The sequence below is a fragment of the Siniperca chuatsi genome, linkage group LG15, assembly GCF_020085105.1.
Source record: "Siniperca chuatsi isolate FFG_IHB_CAS linkage group LG15, ASM2008510v1, whole genome shotgun sequence".
In the NCBI taxonomy this organism is placed as follows: domain Eukaryota; kingdom Metazoa; phylum Chordata; class Actinopteri; order Centrarchiformes; family Sinipercidae; genus Siniperca; species Siniperca chuatsi.
In genome coordinates, this window is record NC_058056.1 from 20,892,065 (window position 1) to 20,907,097 (window position 15,033).

Consider the following 15,033-nt stretch of genomic DNA (forward strand, 5'->3'; position numbering starts at 1 on the left):
TCTGGGAAAAAAGCTGTTTCTCAGTCTGCTGGTCATTGTCCGGGGGCACCAGAGGCGCCTGCTGGAAAGCAGGGGAGAAAACAGTCTCTGGGTGGGGTGAGAGGAGTCCTTAAGAATGCTGCGCGCTTGATGCATTATATCTTAAAAGGTCAGTTTACCCAAATCACAAAAAATATGTTGTGGTATGCAGTCGTGCAGATAGTTTGGGAGACTGTTTTGTCCTACTTTTGAGACCTGTCTCTGAGATTTCTCTCCAATACAATGGAAGTGAATGGAATTTTAATTTGTGGCACTCACAGCATTGAAAAAATACTTTTAAAACATTCAACAGCAATGTGACTTAAAGAAACAGTAATCCACAGACTTGGCTGTGAACTGTTTTCATTGGAAATACTTTCTGCGTTACAAATAGTCTCTATGACAACTGACACAAATGAGATTCCATTCACCTCGACTGTATTTGGGGGCGGCAGAAGTCTCAAATATGTGTTTTTTAGGGGGCCACTCTACATCTTAACTTAAGCAATGAATTTATTCATAACACTGTCATATTTGACATTATCAAGAAAAGTGCTGGGAAACAAATCAGAATATCAGTGTTTTTAACACCATTTTTCCCAAACTTTTGTTTTCCAGTGCTGTACCCTGTAAGTAACCAATGTATACAAAAATACTTACTAGTCTAATCTATTTTTCCTTTCCTCCAAAATGCCCAATTCATACTCCCTTGTTCTTGTTGATGCCTGATTTATACAATGAAATTACACTGTAAATTGCAGCCTGTATAATAAAGTGTTACAACAGCTTCATGCATATCCCTTCAAATACAGTGTTACAGAAAATTGTAATGTCATGTAACAGGTTTAATAGGGATTAAATAATATGCAAACTCTTAGGTCAAATCACAAATGTGCACACTGAAAGAAAGACACACTAATACCTATACACACACACATCACACACATAGGTTCAATGAGGAAGAGACATGCTGTAAGTGTGAGTGCATTCCCATGTCTTTTTGGCCAGTGCAGTGTGTGTGTTTAATTCCAAATGACACACAGCCTGAGAGGAGGGGATGCAGGGACACACTCATCCACACATAACTGCACACCAACATGTACTGGTTAACAGCTCGGAGTGCATTGGCACACACCTGCACACACACACACACACACACACACCTGCACACACAGTTTCCTCTCGCCTGGGTGTATTAGGAATGCAGACAGTGTCACAGGAGCAGGGCAGGGCGCTGAGTAGCTTAATACAACCTAATGTATCCTGGCACATTAGCCCTTTCTTGGATTGAGCATCCTCACTCATCGAGACACACTTTACCAAGCTACCATTTAACCAACACACACACACAAACACAATTGCATACACAAACACAATTGCATCCAGGCATGTGAACACAGACACACATACACTTCATTGTATGCCTAAAGTACTAATGCTCAGATGGTAGTCATCCATAAATGTATCAGTGCACAATCAATAGGCAAAGCACATTTGTCTCAGATGGAAAACCACAAACGTACAAATCGAAATGAAAGACAGAAAAACTCCATCCTCCATCTGCTCTTCCTCCAGCTGGCCTCCTCCTCCTCCTCTTCTGCTCTTTCTTTCCTCCTTTTCTCTTCTTTCTGTCTCGTTTTACTCTCATTTCATCCAATCTCATTATCCCTCTCTCAGTCTCCCTCTGTCCCCCTCCTCTCTCTCTTTCCCTTTCTTTTGTCCTCTCTCTGCACGTATGTCTATTCCTCCCCTACATTTTCTCTCTGTCTCCCTCCTTCTGTTGTTTCTTTTTAGCCCTTTTATTCTCATTCTGCACATCTCTCCCTCCATTTCTTTCTCTGCCTTTCCCCTTTAGTTGTTAATCAGAGTTGATTGGGAGCAGAGAGACCCGAGAGGAGCTCCCCAGTGGATCAATGCCTCTAAATGATCTGTTCAAGGATCCCTTTAGAACCTGCAAAACTCGCTCTGATAGGGCACCGAAGCATGAAGGCGCTTATTTCACATCTAACTCACTTCCTGATTTGCCCTCTGGGAGAGAGACAGGACTGCTGTTAAAGGGATAATTTGTCCCAAAGCTAAATATCCCACTAACCAAAAGTGCTTAGACCAAAATGTCTTCATTCCAGGCAATCAATTACTGCCAAGGTGAGGGGGAAAATGATGAATTTGTTTAAGAAGCTCAATCTGTGTATGTGTGTGTGCACGTCATCTGAAACATCAAGATTGCCCGACAACTGGGTTTGTTTATGCTCTTTTGATTAAAGACATTTTCCTGCCTCGCAAATTTACTGAGCTTCGAGAAACAAGATTTGATAACGTGCAGCAGCTGAATTTTAAATGTATTTGCTGTGGTACATTTGAAATTAAATTGATCGTAGCCATGGTGAGCGATGATGTTTATGATGAACCAGCACCAGAAGAAGTGGCCGCTACAGACACAGACTCGTGCACATGCCCACAAAGAGATTTCATATTACACCACGATATCACACTGATGAATTTTAAACAGCCTTCGAAATGTTAGATGGTTTACTGAAGAATGAATGACTGTGGGTTATTAAAGATGCAAAAACAAAAGGATTATCAAGTCATACCCTTGGGACATATTATTTATGGAATGCTAGTAAATAAAATATTTGAAATATCAAATATTTAAAGAATACTTATGTATATTTTTTCCTCACAGAAGGGTGCCAATATGAAAGCAAAATTATGCATGAAACAAAGTGTGTATATATTTTAAGACTTGTGGTTAAACAAATTCTACATTTTTGAGTACTGATTCAACATTAGATGTGAAATATTGATTGATCAATTTCAGTTTTAAGAACTTTTTCTAAGAGATACCATACATTTAAAATGAAGGTATCATATTGGGGCTGTAAACATGAGATTCTCCTGTTGAAAAGACTGTTTTCAAGGATGATGAAGTTGATGATAGAAGGTGATATTCTATATTTTAGAAAGTCAGATATACAGTAGCTTATTCACATGTTCCTTCATAACCATAAACATGGGCAATGTAGTTTTATTATGAGTTGATATAAATACACCATCCTGCTGCCATAAACACTCACTGTATGTGTATTAATCCGCAGCTGAAAATAACACTTGCTAAAATCTACAGTGCTCAGCTGTTATAGGAAATTATTTTATTTCGATTTTTTGAAGATGAAAGTATGTATTCGTTTTTAAAGATTTATGTCCTCAGAACAAATGAGAGCACCACAGACAAGATGGGGAAGTCATAAAGCATAGAGAGACAGACTACATATTGTTGGTTTTGGTCTTTGACAAAAATATAGAATATCGGCAGCCTCATCCTTTAAGAGAGACTGTTTCACTCCAGCAACTTCAAGATTGTAAACAAGTTCAGTTCCCATATAAACAGCATAACATAAACACAAATAGAGCCTATATTATGTAGGGGGAAATGCAGCCATGTTTTAATGTACTATAACTGCTTTGTAAAGACTATAAGAAGTAAAGATAACTGGGATTTGGGGAGTCACCAAGTCATCTTAGGTATTTCCATATGTTACTTGCAATTATTTCACAAGCTGTTTGACTCAGTGCCAGAAGGAGGACTATAGCAAGGAAAATTACCACAATATATACCCTCTTTAATGTATGTATATACTAATATTTATTCTTCAGTAACCTCTGACCTACTTCTATTCATTATGCCAACCTCAGTGAACAGCATGTGTTCGGAACTAAGTGGACATTCACCACAACCGCTCTATACACTGCTTTAGGGGGTGGAATAATAATGTGTGCTGTCTACCATCACATGACCCACGTCTCGTGAGTATCATACGAGAAGGCCCATGCAAGCACTCTGACTGGAAAAAGACCATATTCCAAACATGCTAATTGTTCCCATGAAGCGTAGCTCGCCGGGCTTTATTAAAATAAAACTGGTTACTATGCAAACTTTTGCCTTTGCCAGAGGGATTATTATTGATATTAATTAATGAAACACCCTCTAGGATGTTTCTGCTGCAAACCGCCATGACTCAGTTGGTTTAAAGACCCTCCATCAGAAAGCATTTGTTGAAGTATCCTTGAGCAATGTGTGGAGCCTCTAAGGTTTGCTGTTTTGTAGCTGATTGTGACCTTGGGTATTCCCATGAAAATGTGCAAACACAAAAATGTCCTAGCGATCATACAATTTCACATAATTACAGTACACTCACTGCAGTTTCCTTTATGCTGTGCAATCATACAGAAATCCAAAATAGGTAATAAATATTCATAGTATTGTAAAGAATTATAGGGTTGGTTTTGTCTCAAAATATATGCCTCACACTATCTCATTTTACCTCAGTAAAACTATTCCTGAAGCCTTCTCACCTCTGCCCACTGATTCTGTGCATATTCCAGAGCCTGTTTGTGATTATTTTTATTCATGAAAACATTTTAATTTGTTGTTTCTATTCCTCTGTGTCTTGCAGGTTCTGGCACGGAGAGTACAGGGTGGCAGTGAACATTAATGACTATCTGGACATCTACTGTCCTTACTATGAGGGTCCTCCATCCCATGGGCGTATGGAGCGCTACATCCTGTTTATGGTCAACCACGAGGGCTACACTTCCTGCCAGCACAGGATGCGTGGCTTCAAACGCTGGGAGTGTAACCGTCCCAGCGGTCCTGACGGACCCCTGCGCTTTTCAGAGAAGTTCCAGCTCTTCACCCCCTTCTCCCTGGGCTTTGAGTTCAGGCCTGGACACGAGTACTACTACATCTGTGGGTTATCAGCTAGGCAGTGTGTGTATCTGTGTGAGATTGTGTGTGCAGGTAAAGGGTGTTTGTTGTGTGCATGCGAGCGTGCATGTGTCTGTGTTTGCGCGTTAGCCGCACTTCTGTTCAATATGCATTTGTAAACGATATGTAAATATGCAATCAACAGAAGTTGATTGAGAGTCCTCAAACACAGCCCACCATGTCTCTCGCACACCCACAGACATGCATAAATACACCTTCCATCTATCACTCGCTCCCCCAACTCTCTCTCTCTCTCACTCTCTTTATTTCTTGATGTATCTCTCTGCTTCTGTCAAGATCATAAGTGGTGTGCTCAGCAAAGTGGTAAAAATGTCACCAGGCGTAGTTTGTAATCATTTTTATATTAGCTGTATTGATGTTTCTCCTCACTTCAACAAGTGATGTATTAGTATCACAGATGGGCCTTGCCCCCTGAGACTGCTTTTCTGAACAGAGTTAAAAAGCTATCATTCCCCCCACCAGGCATGGGACAAATAGTAGCTTCAAATTACTCTTAAACATTGTTTTCGGCTGCTCGGTGTGCCAGATGGGTGGGATAGATTTACCGCATCCGGACACTTTAGTGCAAGATCAGTTGGTAATCACAGAAAAGCACATTAAATTGACTTTCAAAAGCTTTGCTGTCAGTGTCCAAACTTTCTGGCATGCCACTTTTTCTGTGTGGAGGCTGCAAGAGTTGCTAGGCTTGTGACAAAACATTTACCTGTTTGAATCCACAGACCGGCTGGGAAAATTATGTGGAAAGAAAATGATTCTTCTGAAAGAGGACAACAACAGTTACAATTCACACAATCACAAGAGGTCACTTGTCAGGAAAATGTATGCATAGGTTGTTTTAAGTGTTTGAACAAACAGTTTCGAGCTGCCATGCGGTGACCAGTTGAAGTGAAAAAACTCAGCAGCACTTTCTTAGATAAATCTAACTTAGTACACATTAGCCAATAGTGTTGGGGAAATTACTTTGCAAAAAGCAATCCTTTTGAAATTATTAATTTCTCTCCTTAAGTTGTAATTTGATAACTTTACTTGATAACCAATTAGCAAAGTTATCTTATTAGTCCTTTACTTAGTTTACTCTTGTGTTACTCTCTAAAAGTCACCAAACCTTACCTGTCACTGGTATCGTGTTCAGAATTTGTCAAAAAGACAGTGATTCTACAGCAAACTTGAGCTGCATTTCTGCCACTATGCAGCCTGGCAAAGGTCTCTTCATTTCTCCCTGTGTTACCACTGCACAGGTGGCTGAAAACTGACCTTAACCTTTTTAGTAGGAGATGATGCAATCTCACCATGACCCATAATGGGATGAGGGTCCTCTGCTACCAGTTTCAGGTCGGCATGCAAGTGCAACATATTTCTTTGTTATGTTTTTTGCCCTTGGACAGTGATTCTGACCTTACAGTGATATTCTCGTGTCCTCATTTAGTCAGCGGAAGAAGCAATCAGCCAAGGCAAAAAAGAAACTTGACAGATACTGACACAGCTTTAAATTCTATTTTAATTCTAATGCAGTGACACAATTTTGCAATGTGATGCAATCTTTTAAAAATTAGTACTTGCAAGTAAGTAAGTAAGTAAGTATTTGCAAATATTCCCTTGCCCCAGTCTCTTCTCTGCACTGTCACAAAGACACAGCATGTGAGAGTCAGAGAGCTAAGGAGGCAAAGATAACAGCCACCCAATGTCCTACTGCACTTTTTCCAGTCAGCACACACACACACACACACACACACACACACACACACACACACACACACACTCTTTTGTTTTTGAGTCTCATGTAAGGTTGGACAGGGCCCCTCCAGAGTTGTATAGTTGCTGACTATAGTATTGTGTTTCTGGGACCCCTGAGGGTAGTGTGTATTCCAAAAGATTGGAGTGTGTGTGTGTGTGTTGTGGGGGGGAGGGCTGGTTGTGGGGTCAGTTGTCAAGCAATTGTGAGTCCGTGAAAGGCCATGTCCATCATCTTGACTGACAACCACACATGTTTTTGTTTCTCACATGCACATACAAACACACACACACGGTCACACTCACGTGCACAGGTCAGTGTTGATGTGGAACGAAGCCATGTTGACAGTATTAACCATCCAGCCCTTTGGATGTGTTTGTGTGTGTGTGTGTGTGTGTGTGTGTGTCTCCTCTCCGCAGACACTCCACGAAGTAAAACACATCGATCTTTGATGGTGATCTGTGGCCAGACCTGTGTGAGTGTGTGCCCATGTGTGCACGTTTGTGTGTGTATTTGTCATGTGGCTGACATGCTGACAGGTCCGCTCCACCCCTTACTTCTCCCAGCTGCCATCTGATGAGGCTGAGTGATTTTCAATGGATTTTCAGGAGACGTTGGATTGTGGATGTGCTGGGAAACAGAGGTGCTGGGAGACCCGATAAGACTTTTAAAAAATGACAAAAGTGCAAATTGTCAGAGGGCAAGGAGAAAAGGAATGGGGGGAGTATCTATCTACTTCTAGCCCTTTTCCTCCAAAATGTTGTCATTTGTCAGTGGAACAGTAGGGAAGCGGAAACAAAGACACACAACAGGAGAGAAAGCTCGATAAAAAGCTGGCGGGGCTTCATAGGGGACCACTATACACTTTCTCTGGGCACTGTAAGGATTGAAGGTGGATGAATTTGAAGAAATTTGAGGCAAAGGAAGTGGGCTATAGGGAATGCATAAAGGGTAACAGAGGTGAAGGGCAGAGAGAAAGATTGAGGGAGGAGCTGTGGGCAGAAAGAGAGGGAGGAGAGGGCAGGGGAAGGGTCAGATTTATTTCCTGTGCGCTGTGGATCTTGATGATGGTCCTCTCTAGGGTCACTGTGGGCTCTGGCTATGCGGATTTCCTCAAGGGAGATAGGTCTCCACGCACACTTCTGCAAGCACCAGTGTGTGTGCACATTCTTTTGCACATCCTTGTATGTGTGTGGGTGTGCGTGCACGTCTGCATGCGTGAGCGGTCAGAGAGTTGGTCACCATCTCCTTTAAGGTCTCCAGCTCTATTTCACATCAGAGTGAGGTAGCACTAAAAACCCAGATTCAATTTCATTTACTCTACTTTGAAGTTTGAATCACAGTAACTTTTGAACATTTTTCTCATTTTTTTTGGCATTCAGCCAGGGCAGCACGGTGGCTCAGTGGTTAGCACTGTCACCTCACGGCAACAAGGACCTGCGTCTGTGGGGAATTTGCATAGATTTCCTTCCCCGTTCCAAAGACATTCAAGTCAGGTCGATTTGAGAGCCAGTATTTCCCTTAGGTATGAATGTGAGTGTGACTGAATCCCAGTGTGCAGGCTGATCCCTCACAGACTTGTTTACATTGCCTGAAGTGCTCAGTATGTTTACGGGAGTCCACAAGCTTGGGAGCATGGGTTTAAGAGAACTTAAAAGGACATAATATAAGAAACTCTACAACTGCTTGAAGCAATAGGCTGCATTAATGACTACATTAATGTCAAATTATAACAAATTATTGACTGTTAACTTATATAAAAATTCATTCCTTTATAATACCTGGCCTTGATTTACCATCTCTAACATATTTGTTTCAAGTTAATTACAGTTTTGTTGGTGTGTTTTACTTTGCTGTAACAATTGCCCAGTGAACAAGAAGAAATGTCTACAAAAGTCTGCATATTCATGTAAAAAGAAGTCAGCATAAAAGCCCTCACAGACACGCTATTTGTTTAAATTATAATATCAACTGAACTGATAAAGGCATTTGACTGGGTCTTGTATTATTACTGTATTCTATATTTTTTTATTGTCAGCAAATAAATAAATTAAAGCAGCTGGACAGTATATGCAGGTTTGACTCAAAATAAACTATAGTGCCCATGGTCATCATTATATTGAAGGAACATGTCACCCAGTGTAACAGTGTCGCTCACCTCACACCTCATAGCTGTCTATGGCATAAAGGAATAAGCTATTTCAGGCTTTGGCTACACATAAAATACTTGTGTGTAGGATCAGTTCATTTTTGGTTTTTGTCCTTTTATGGGATTTGTTGACAGCATGAAAATATAGAAAATATCACCAGTTGTATCTTTTAATGTTGAGGCCCTGTCTTTCTGTGTCAAATCTACTTTTATATGGCACATATAATTGCCCCAGGGCCATGGTCACAGTACTGTATCTATAAACTCCCAGTCCAACCAACCACCTAATGATAAGCCTCATCGCACTCGGAGACAGAACAACATTTTAAAAAAAAACTTTTATTAAATCTTCTCAATTACTTTATGAGTGCAATCAGCAGCACAAATCGCTTTATCTCTCAACTAATCTCCTCTTTCAATCTCTCTGCTTTTTACAGCGTCTCCTCACCCAAACCATGTGGGTCGAGCATGTCTAAAGCTGAAGGTGTATGTCAGACCTCCAGGTAAGTCACGCTCTAACTACACACACACGCACACACACACACACACACAGACACATTCATACACACAGCTCCAGATTGGCTATCAAAGTAAAATTAGGGGGGAATAAGAGGTCTGATAGAATGCCCCGACAACACTCTCTGCTCTGATTCACAGACCAGCCAGGCAACACTTTAACACCTTTACACACAGACACACACACTGAAAACACACACACATTCTGACACATTGACACACACAACCACACACACGCGCACAAGCGCACACAAGCACACACCACACAGCTTGCGTATTGCACACAGGCACAAAGTGGCATACGCACTTCACATCAAATCACATCACATCACACTGGGTGTGAGGGAGACCTTCTGTCCTTGCAGAAAGAGAACAGAGCAGGCTGAAAGTGCTCTCTAAAAATGTTACCAAGCCTCCACATCACTCTACTAGCTAGATTTGTATATAAGAAACAAGAGAGCAATCTTATAATAAACCCATCGCATACTGTAGAAGTCTAATAATAATAGACACTTAATATTTTTTTTATAAAATTCTCTTTAAGTATCAGCCTTGTGGTAAAAGATGAAGCATGACTTGCTCGCCACATAATACTGAGTCTTTATTTCCAAACAGCATGCGGCCGGGTAAGATATACTCTTTTGAAAATAGCTCCCTTATAGATTGCAGTAGACAGGACGCAGTGCTCACACAAGTGTGCCATGTTGGCCAATGATAGTGCTGTTTAAAAATAACTCAACAGAAGATTGGCATAAATGGGGATCAGATTGCGACAGGCATTACGCTAGACTTGCGTTTTCTTGAAAATCTACTTGTACATCTTTTCAAAGGAGGACTCTACCTCATGAGTTTTCAACCTAAGCCTGACTAAAGAATCAAACCTGGGTAGTAGCACGTCTCCCTAGATAATGACACGGCTTTGAAGATCTTCGTAAAATGAGAGTCGGCCTTCGTAGCTTTCCAGGCTCAGATCATTCCATATCTCGCTAAGGGGGAAGGAAATTCTCTCCTCCTCCATAATTACTGAAACAACATAAATTCTTTTATTCTGTCATTGCTGCAGCTCCTCTCTGAGATTCTGCTTTTTTTCTGCTGTTAAAGTAATCTGTCTGACATTGCAACTTCTATCTCATCTGTGAAATATTGTCACTAGAGTGAGCTGTGAGCGGTTGCACATGTGTGTGAGCGGACGTGTGTGTGTCAGCTGCTCCAGATTCCGAGTCTCTGTGATTAAACTGTAATTAGGTTGGTTAAACCCCCTGCAGAGCTCAGTTGCTGTCATCTTCTCCTCCTCCCTCTTTCCTCTCCTCATCCCTTTTTGATGTCTTTTCTCTGCCTTTCCTTGGCTTTTGAAGGGTGAGAGTTTTGTGGTTTGTCGCTCATTTTCCACCCCCTCCCTTAATAATTCCACTTGTCTACCCTTCGTATTTCTCCTCGTTCATTCACTTTTTTTGTAGATTGTGTCGTCTTTGTATCTGTCTGTGTGTCTTTCTCAGTTCAGATGTTTTGTCGTTTTTCTTTTCTCTCTTCTTTCCATTTCAGATGGGTCGGGATATGATTCTCCGGAGCCCTTCCTGACTGATGGAGGTCTAAGCTGGAGGCCAGGGTCCATGGCCCTGTTAGCTGCTCTGGCCTCACTACTCCTGGGACTCTTCTCCTGGCTGTGACCCCTCTCCTTCTCTTCCTGGAGCTCCCACCCAGGGTCGCTGGGCTGGGCTGGCTATCCCTCTAAATCCACCACCCCTCAGGGAAGCCCTCTGTCTCCGTCCTCCCCTCTCCCACCTCCACCTCTATACGACCACCAACCACCCCCCCTGCCAGCCCCTTCCATGGCCCAGCAACGGACACCCTTCCTGAGAGGCATGGGTCTTAAGCTGTCTGGGAAGCTGCCCTTCATCTGTGATCCCCAAATTCTGGGTGGAACAGCGCCTTTCAGCTGAAAAACACAAGGGAAATGTCTCTGCACTCATGTCAGGAGGTCCTTTTGATTTGACTATTGACTCTTGGCCACTGATGGGGGAGATGTAGCCGCGGCTATGATTAAACTTGTCGTTCCAGTGCTATTCCTATCATCCAATCATAGCAGGATGCATTAAGCGATAGGCCTGGATGCACAAAAATTGGATTTTTCTCACATTGCTGTCCCATCGTGAAACCAAGATTTGGAAGTGGCCAGGCTTGCATTGTAATAGAAATTCAATACTATCTGAACCTGTTCCAACTGCAACAAGAATAAGAGCAAATGTATAGAGATGGAGAGGAGAAAAGTGACTCGGCCTATGCAGAAAAGGAAGGGAAAACAATGCGGGCACAGATTTAAATGAATATGGCCATATGGGAAATGTAATATTATATGTGTTGATATTTTCAGACCCAGTATAGATTCATAGCAATGCGATATAAAAATCATACAGTTAGATTTTTTTTATGAGAAGCTAAGATATCACAATATAATGACAAGTATAATCATAGCCTGTTTCAGTGGGAGGGTGGTGGGGTGTGGTGGTGGTGTAGGGGGGGTGTTCTGGGTGGGTTTGGTGAGGTGTATATTTTCAGGTGTGTTTTGTCTTATTCATGTTTCTAAACAAAGCATTTATCACAGCCTGGCCAGCACAGGCGTCTTCGGCACTGTCTAATGTCGATTGGGTCGGGTGACTTTTGGAACCATGACTTTCTCATGTATGAATGTACCACTGGTCACCCACCTCTTTGTCTTTCTGTATTATTATGACTGTGGTCACTTACAGTACCTTCTCTTGGACTGGCAGGATAAATGGGTCAGGCATTTGGAGGGATAGTGAGGCAGGTAGGAGGAGGGTGAAGTAAGGATGAACGGAGGACAGGTGAGAAAAGGAGGCGACACTCAAGTTGCATGACCACTGTGAAAACCTTCAGATCAATCTCGTTTGTAATGATGATATATTTTTTCATGGGGAAAATCAGAAACACCCTGCTACCGCTCTCTTGCTCTCCCTGAGACTTTTTCAGACATCAAAAGGAAAATTCAACCTCTCTCCCCACACGGTTTCTCCTGTCTGGCTTTCGGTCGTTGATGGATTAGCTTGGGCCGGGAGATAAATGGACCCACAGGGTGAAACTGACTGGAAATCAGCCCTCAGAGCCCAGGCTGGATCACAACGGACGTAAACACTGACTGAAGCTGGTCCTGGGTCTGAGGGTTAAACCAATAAGGGAAGCACATAGACTGTGGCAAATGAGGCAAGGTGTGTGTCGTAGCATCACAAAAACACACATGCGCATGCACACACACACACACACACACACACACATACATACATATACACACAGTCTTTGATGACAGGACTGTTCCTCTGAGACTTTGGGAGCATTCATGGACATGACTATAAAGGGAACAGTACAAAGAGAGAGGGAGCAGAGATGGGGGAGAGGAAGTGTGTGTGCATCACGGGACTGAGTCTTCTTTAATGTTGGGAAGCGAACATAATGAGTAAGCACTGTGAGCACACACATACATACGCACATGACGACTCATGTACAGATACACACACACACACACACACACACAAGTACAGACACATGTAGAAAAGCACATGCAGATCTAGACATTTACAAAGACATGGCATGCATATACACACATGTACAAAGACACACACACGCAGGAAAACACAAACAAGGGGAAACACTTCCCTGTTTCATCTTATTTTTGTAGCATTTAAAATCACTGTTAATTACTCCTGTGTGGGATGCAGTGATGGGGTATAGCCTGTGGAAGATTTAAAAAAATGTGTTTTCTCTTCTTCTATTCCACTGATGCTGTCCTTCTATCGTTCTTCTTCTCTGGTTTGTGATCCATGGTTGGTAGTGGTAGGATGCCTCCAGGTCTGAGCGTCATGTATGAGTTTGTCTCCTTTTCTGTTTGTGGTGTTTTTGTGGAAGCTGACCTCAGTCATTTAAGTCAGTCAGTCAAAAGTAAACACAGAAGTCAGAGCAAGGAGAGAAACACACAAATAAAGATTGTCTTTTTGTCTACTCGAAAAACAAGCCAAGTGAGTGGAATTTCTTCAATGGAAATGTGAATTAATTTTCATTTGATGTTTTTTTCCCCCCAAAGGGCAGATGATTGTATTCATGTATTAGACTGCACCTGGGTCTTTATTTGGCCCAGTCTATCTTCCTCTGACGTCAAAGTCTTGGGACAGTGAGCATTGAGCTCTGCCAGTCAAAGCGTGAAATTATTCAGATGAAATCACCCTCTCCAATCTTCAGCTGTTTCTCCCTCAGCTATGTGACAGCTAATCTGAACTGCTGACAACATGGAGACTGAATAGCTTGATAGCCTTTCCTCTCTTGTTTCCATCAGATTTCCAGCAGGGTTGCATTCCAGTGATGGAAAGTAACCAAGTGCATTTACTCAAGTACTGTACTCAAGTACAGTTGTGAAATACTTGAGTATTTCCATGGTCTGCTTCTTTATATTTCTGCTCCACTAGATTTTGTAGGGAAATATTGTGCTCCACTACATTTATCTTATAGCTATAATTACTAGTTACTTTTAAGATTTTACTTAGAAACACATATGATAAGCTTATAAAATAAGCTGTTCAAGATTTAACCAATGGTTCCCAACCTTTTTGGATTGTGACCACTTACAGAAAAAGTGGGGCCCTTTGTTACATTTCAGATGCCTCTTTTAATTACGACATCTCATGGAACGCAATGCAATGGTTTACTGGCACCCGACTGGAGAATTAACACCACCAGCTGTTTATCTCGATAGCCTCAACTCCTAATATTCACATAACAGAAGTGGATGGAAATGCACATTAATTTGTATTTTCGTCTGCTGATTTTCTGGAAATTTGGTTAACATTTATGCTACACTTGGATAGAAACTTGGCTTGTGAGTTGTTAGGAAGAGTGATTTCCCCTCTAAACTTCTGAGATGGTTTCATTTAAATAACTGTTTGAAGCCCAAAGAGGTAAAATTATCCATTAGTTCATAACGAAAGCAAAGATTAGAGAAAAGTCAGAGAAGAATTAATACAAATTTGTGTTACAGAACTTCATTTTTTCCTCTTTCTTACCTCACGACCACTCACACTTATCTTGTGACCCTTTGAAGGGGCAAGACCCCTAGTTTGGGAACCACTGGACTGTACATAAAGTAGTTAAAACTAGCTCCACCTCAACCAGCCACAACAGTAAAATGCTACTTACACATTGATGCATCAGTATCAGCAACCTGTTAATGTAATATATAATAATAGGCCTGTCAGGGGCCATTTTTCTACAGAACGAGTGCTTTTACTTTTAATTCATTTTGCTGATGATATTTTTGTAGTTTTACTTTTGAATGCATGACTTATAGTATTTTTACATTGTGAATGGTCTGAATGCTTTTTACACCACTGTGACCTACTGGTTAGAGAGATTGCCCTGAAACCAAAAAGTCACAGGTTTGATCCCCACCACAACTCATGTGTCTATTAAAAGTCAGGTGTCCTTGAGTAAGACATGGAACCATTACATGCTGGTGATGCCTAAAGGCTAAAGGTCTAAAAAAGTGAATATGAAATGTTTCCTCTCCTCTTTGAGCTCATTAGGTTTTCTCCAGATCCGGACATGCTAGACAGATAAACAACAGACACCCATTGGGGCTTGTAAGGACCAGAGTTAGCTTGAAGCATTTATCAGCCGTGTTTTAAAAGCGTTATTTGAAACCACTGACTCGTCTCTTTTGGCAGCGTGATGCAAAAAGAATATCAGAAACGTTGTTTTTGGGGAAAACTGAGGTACATGAATAATAGATGAGCCTTGGCTTGCCATGTTTAGCCCTCCTGTGCAAAG

At 41.6% G+C, this 15,033-nt stretch overlaps 1 protein-coding gene across 2 annotated transcripts in view; it reads left to right on the forward strand.

Moving 5' to 3' along the window:
* The window catches only part of efna2a (ephrin-A2a), a 73,416-nt gene extending 60,189 nt beyond the window's left edge, over positions 1-13,227 (forward strand). Inside the window, exons 2-4 of one of the 2 annotated variants that reach the window (XM_044167796.1) lie at positions 4,476-4,768; positions 9,126-9,191; positions 10,750-13,227. In XM_044167796.1, the coding sequence (XP_044023731.1) occupies positions 4,476-4,768; positions 9,126-9,191; positions 10,750-10,871 (481 nt within the window). In that variant the 3' untranslated portion in view covers positions 10,872-13,227. Of the gene's footprint in view, positions 1-4,475; positions 4,769-9,125; positions 9,192-10,746 lie in introns of both variants that reach the window. The other variant, XM_044167795.1, reaches the window with a different exon arrangement.
* The last annotated feature ends 1,806 nt before the right edge of the window (positions 13,228-15,033 follow it).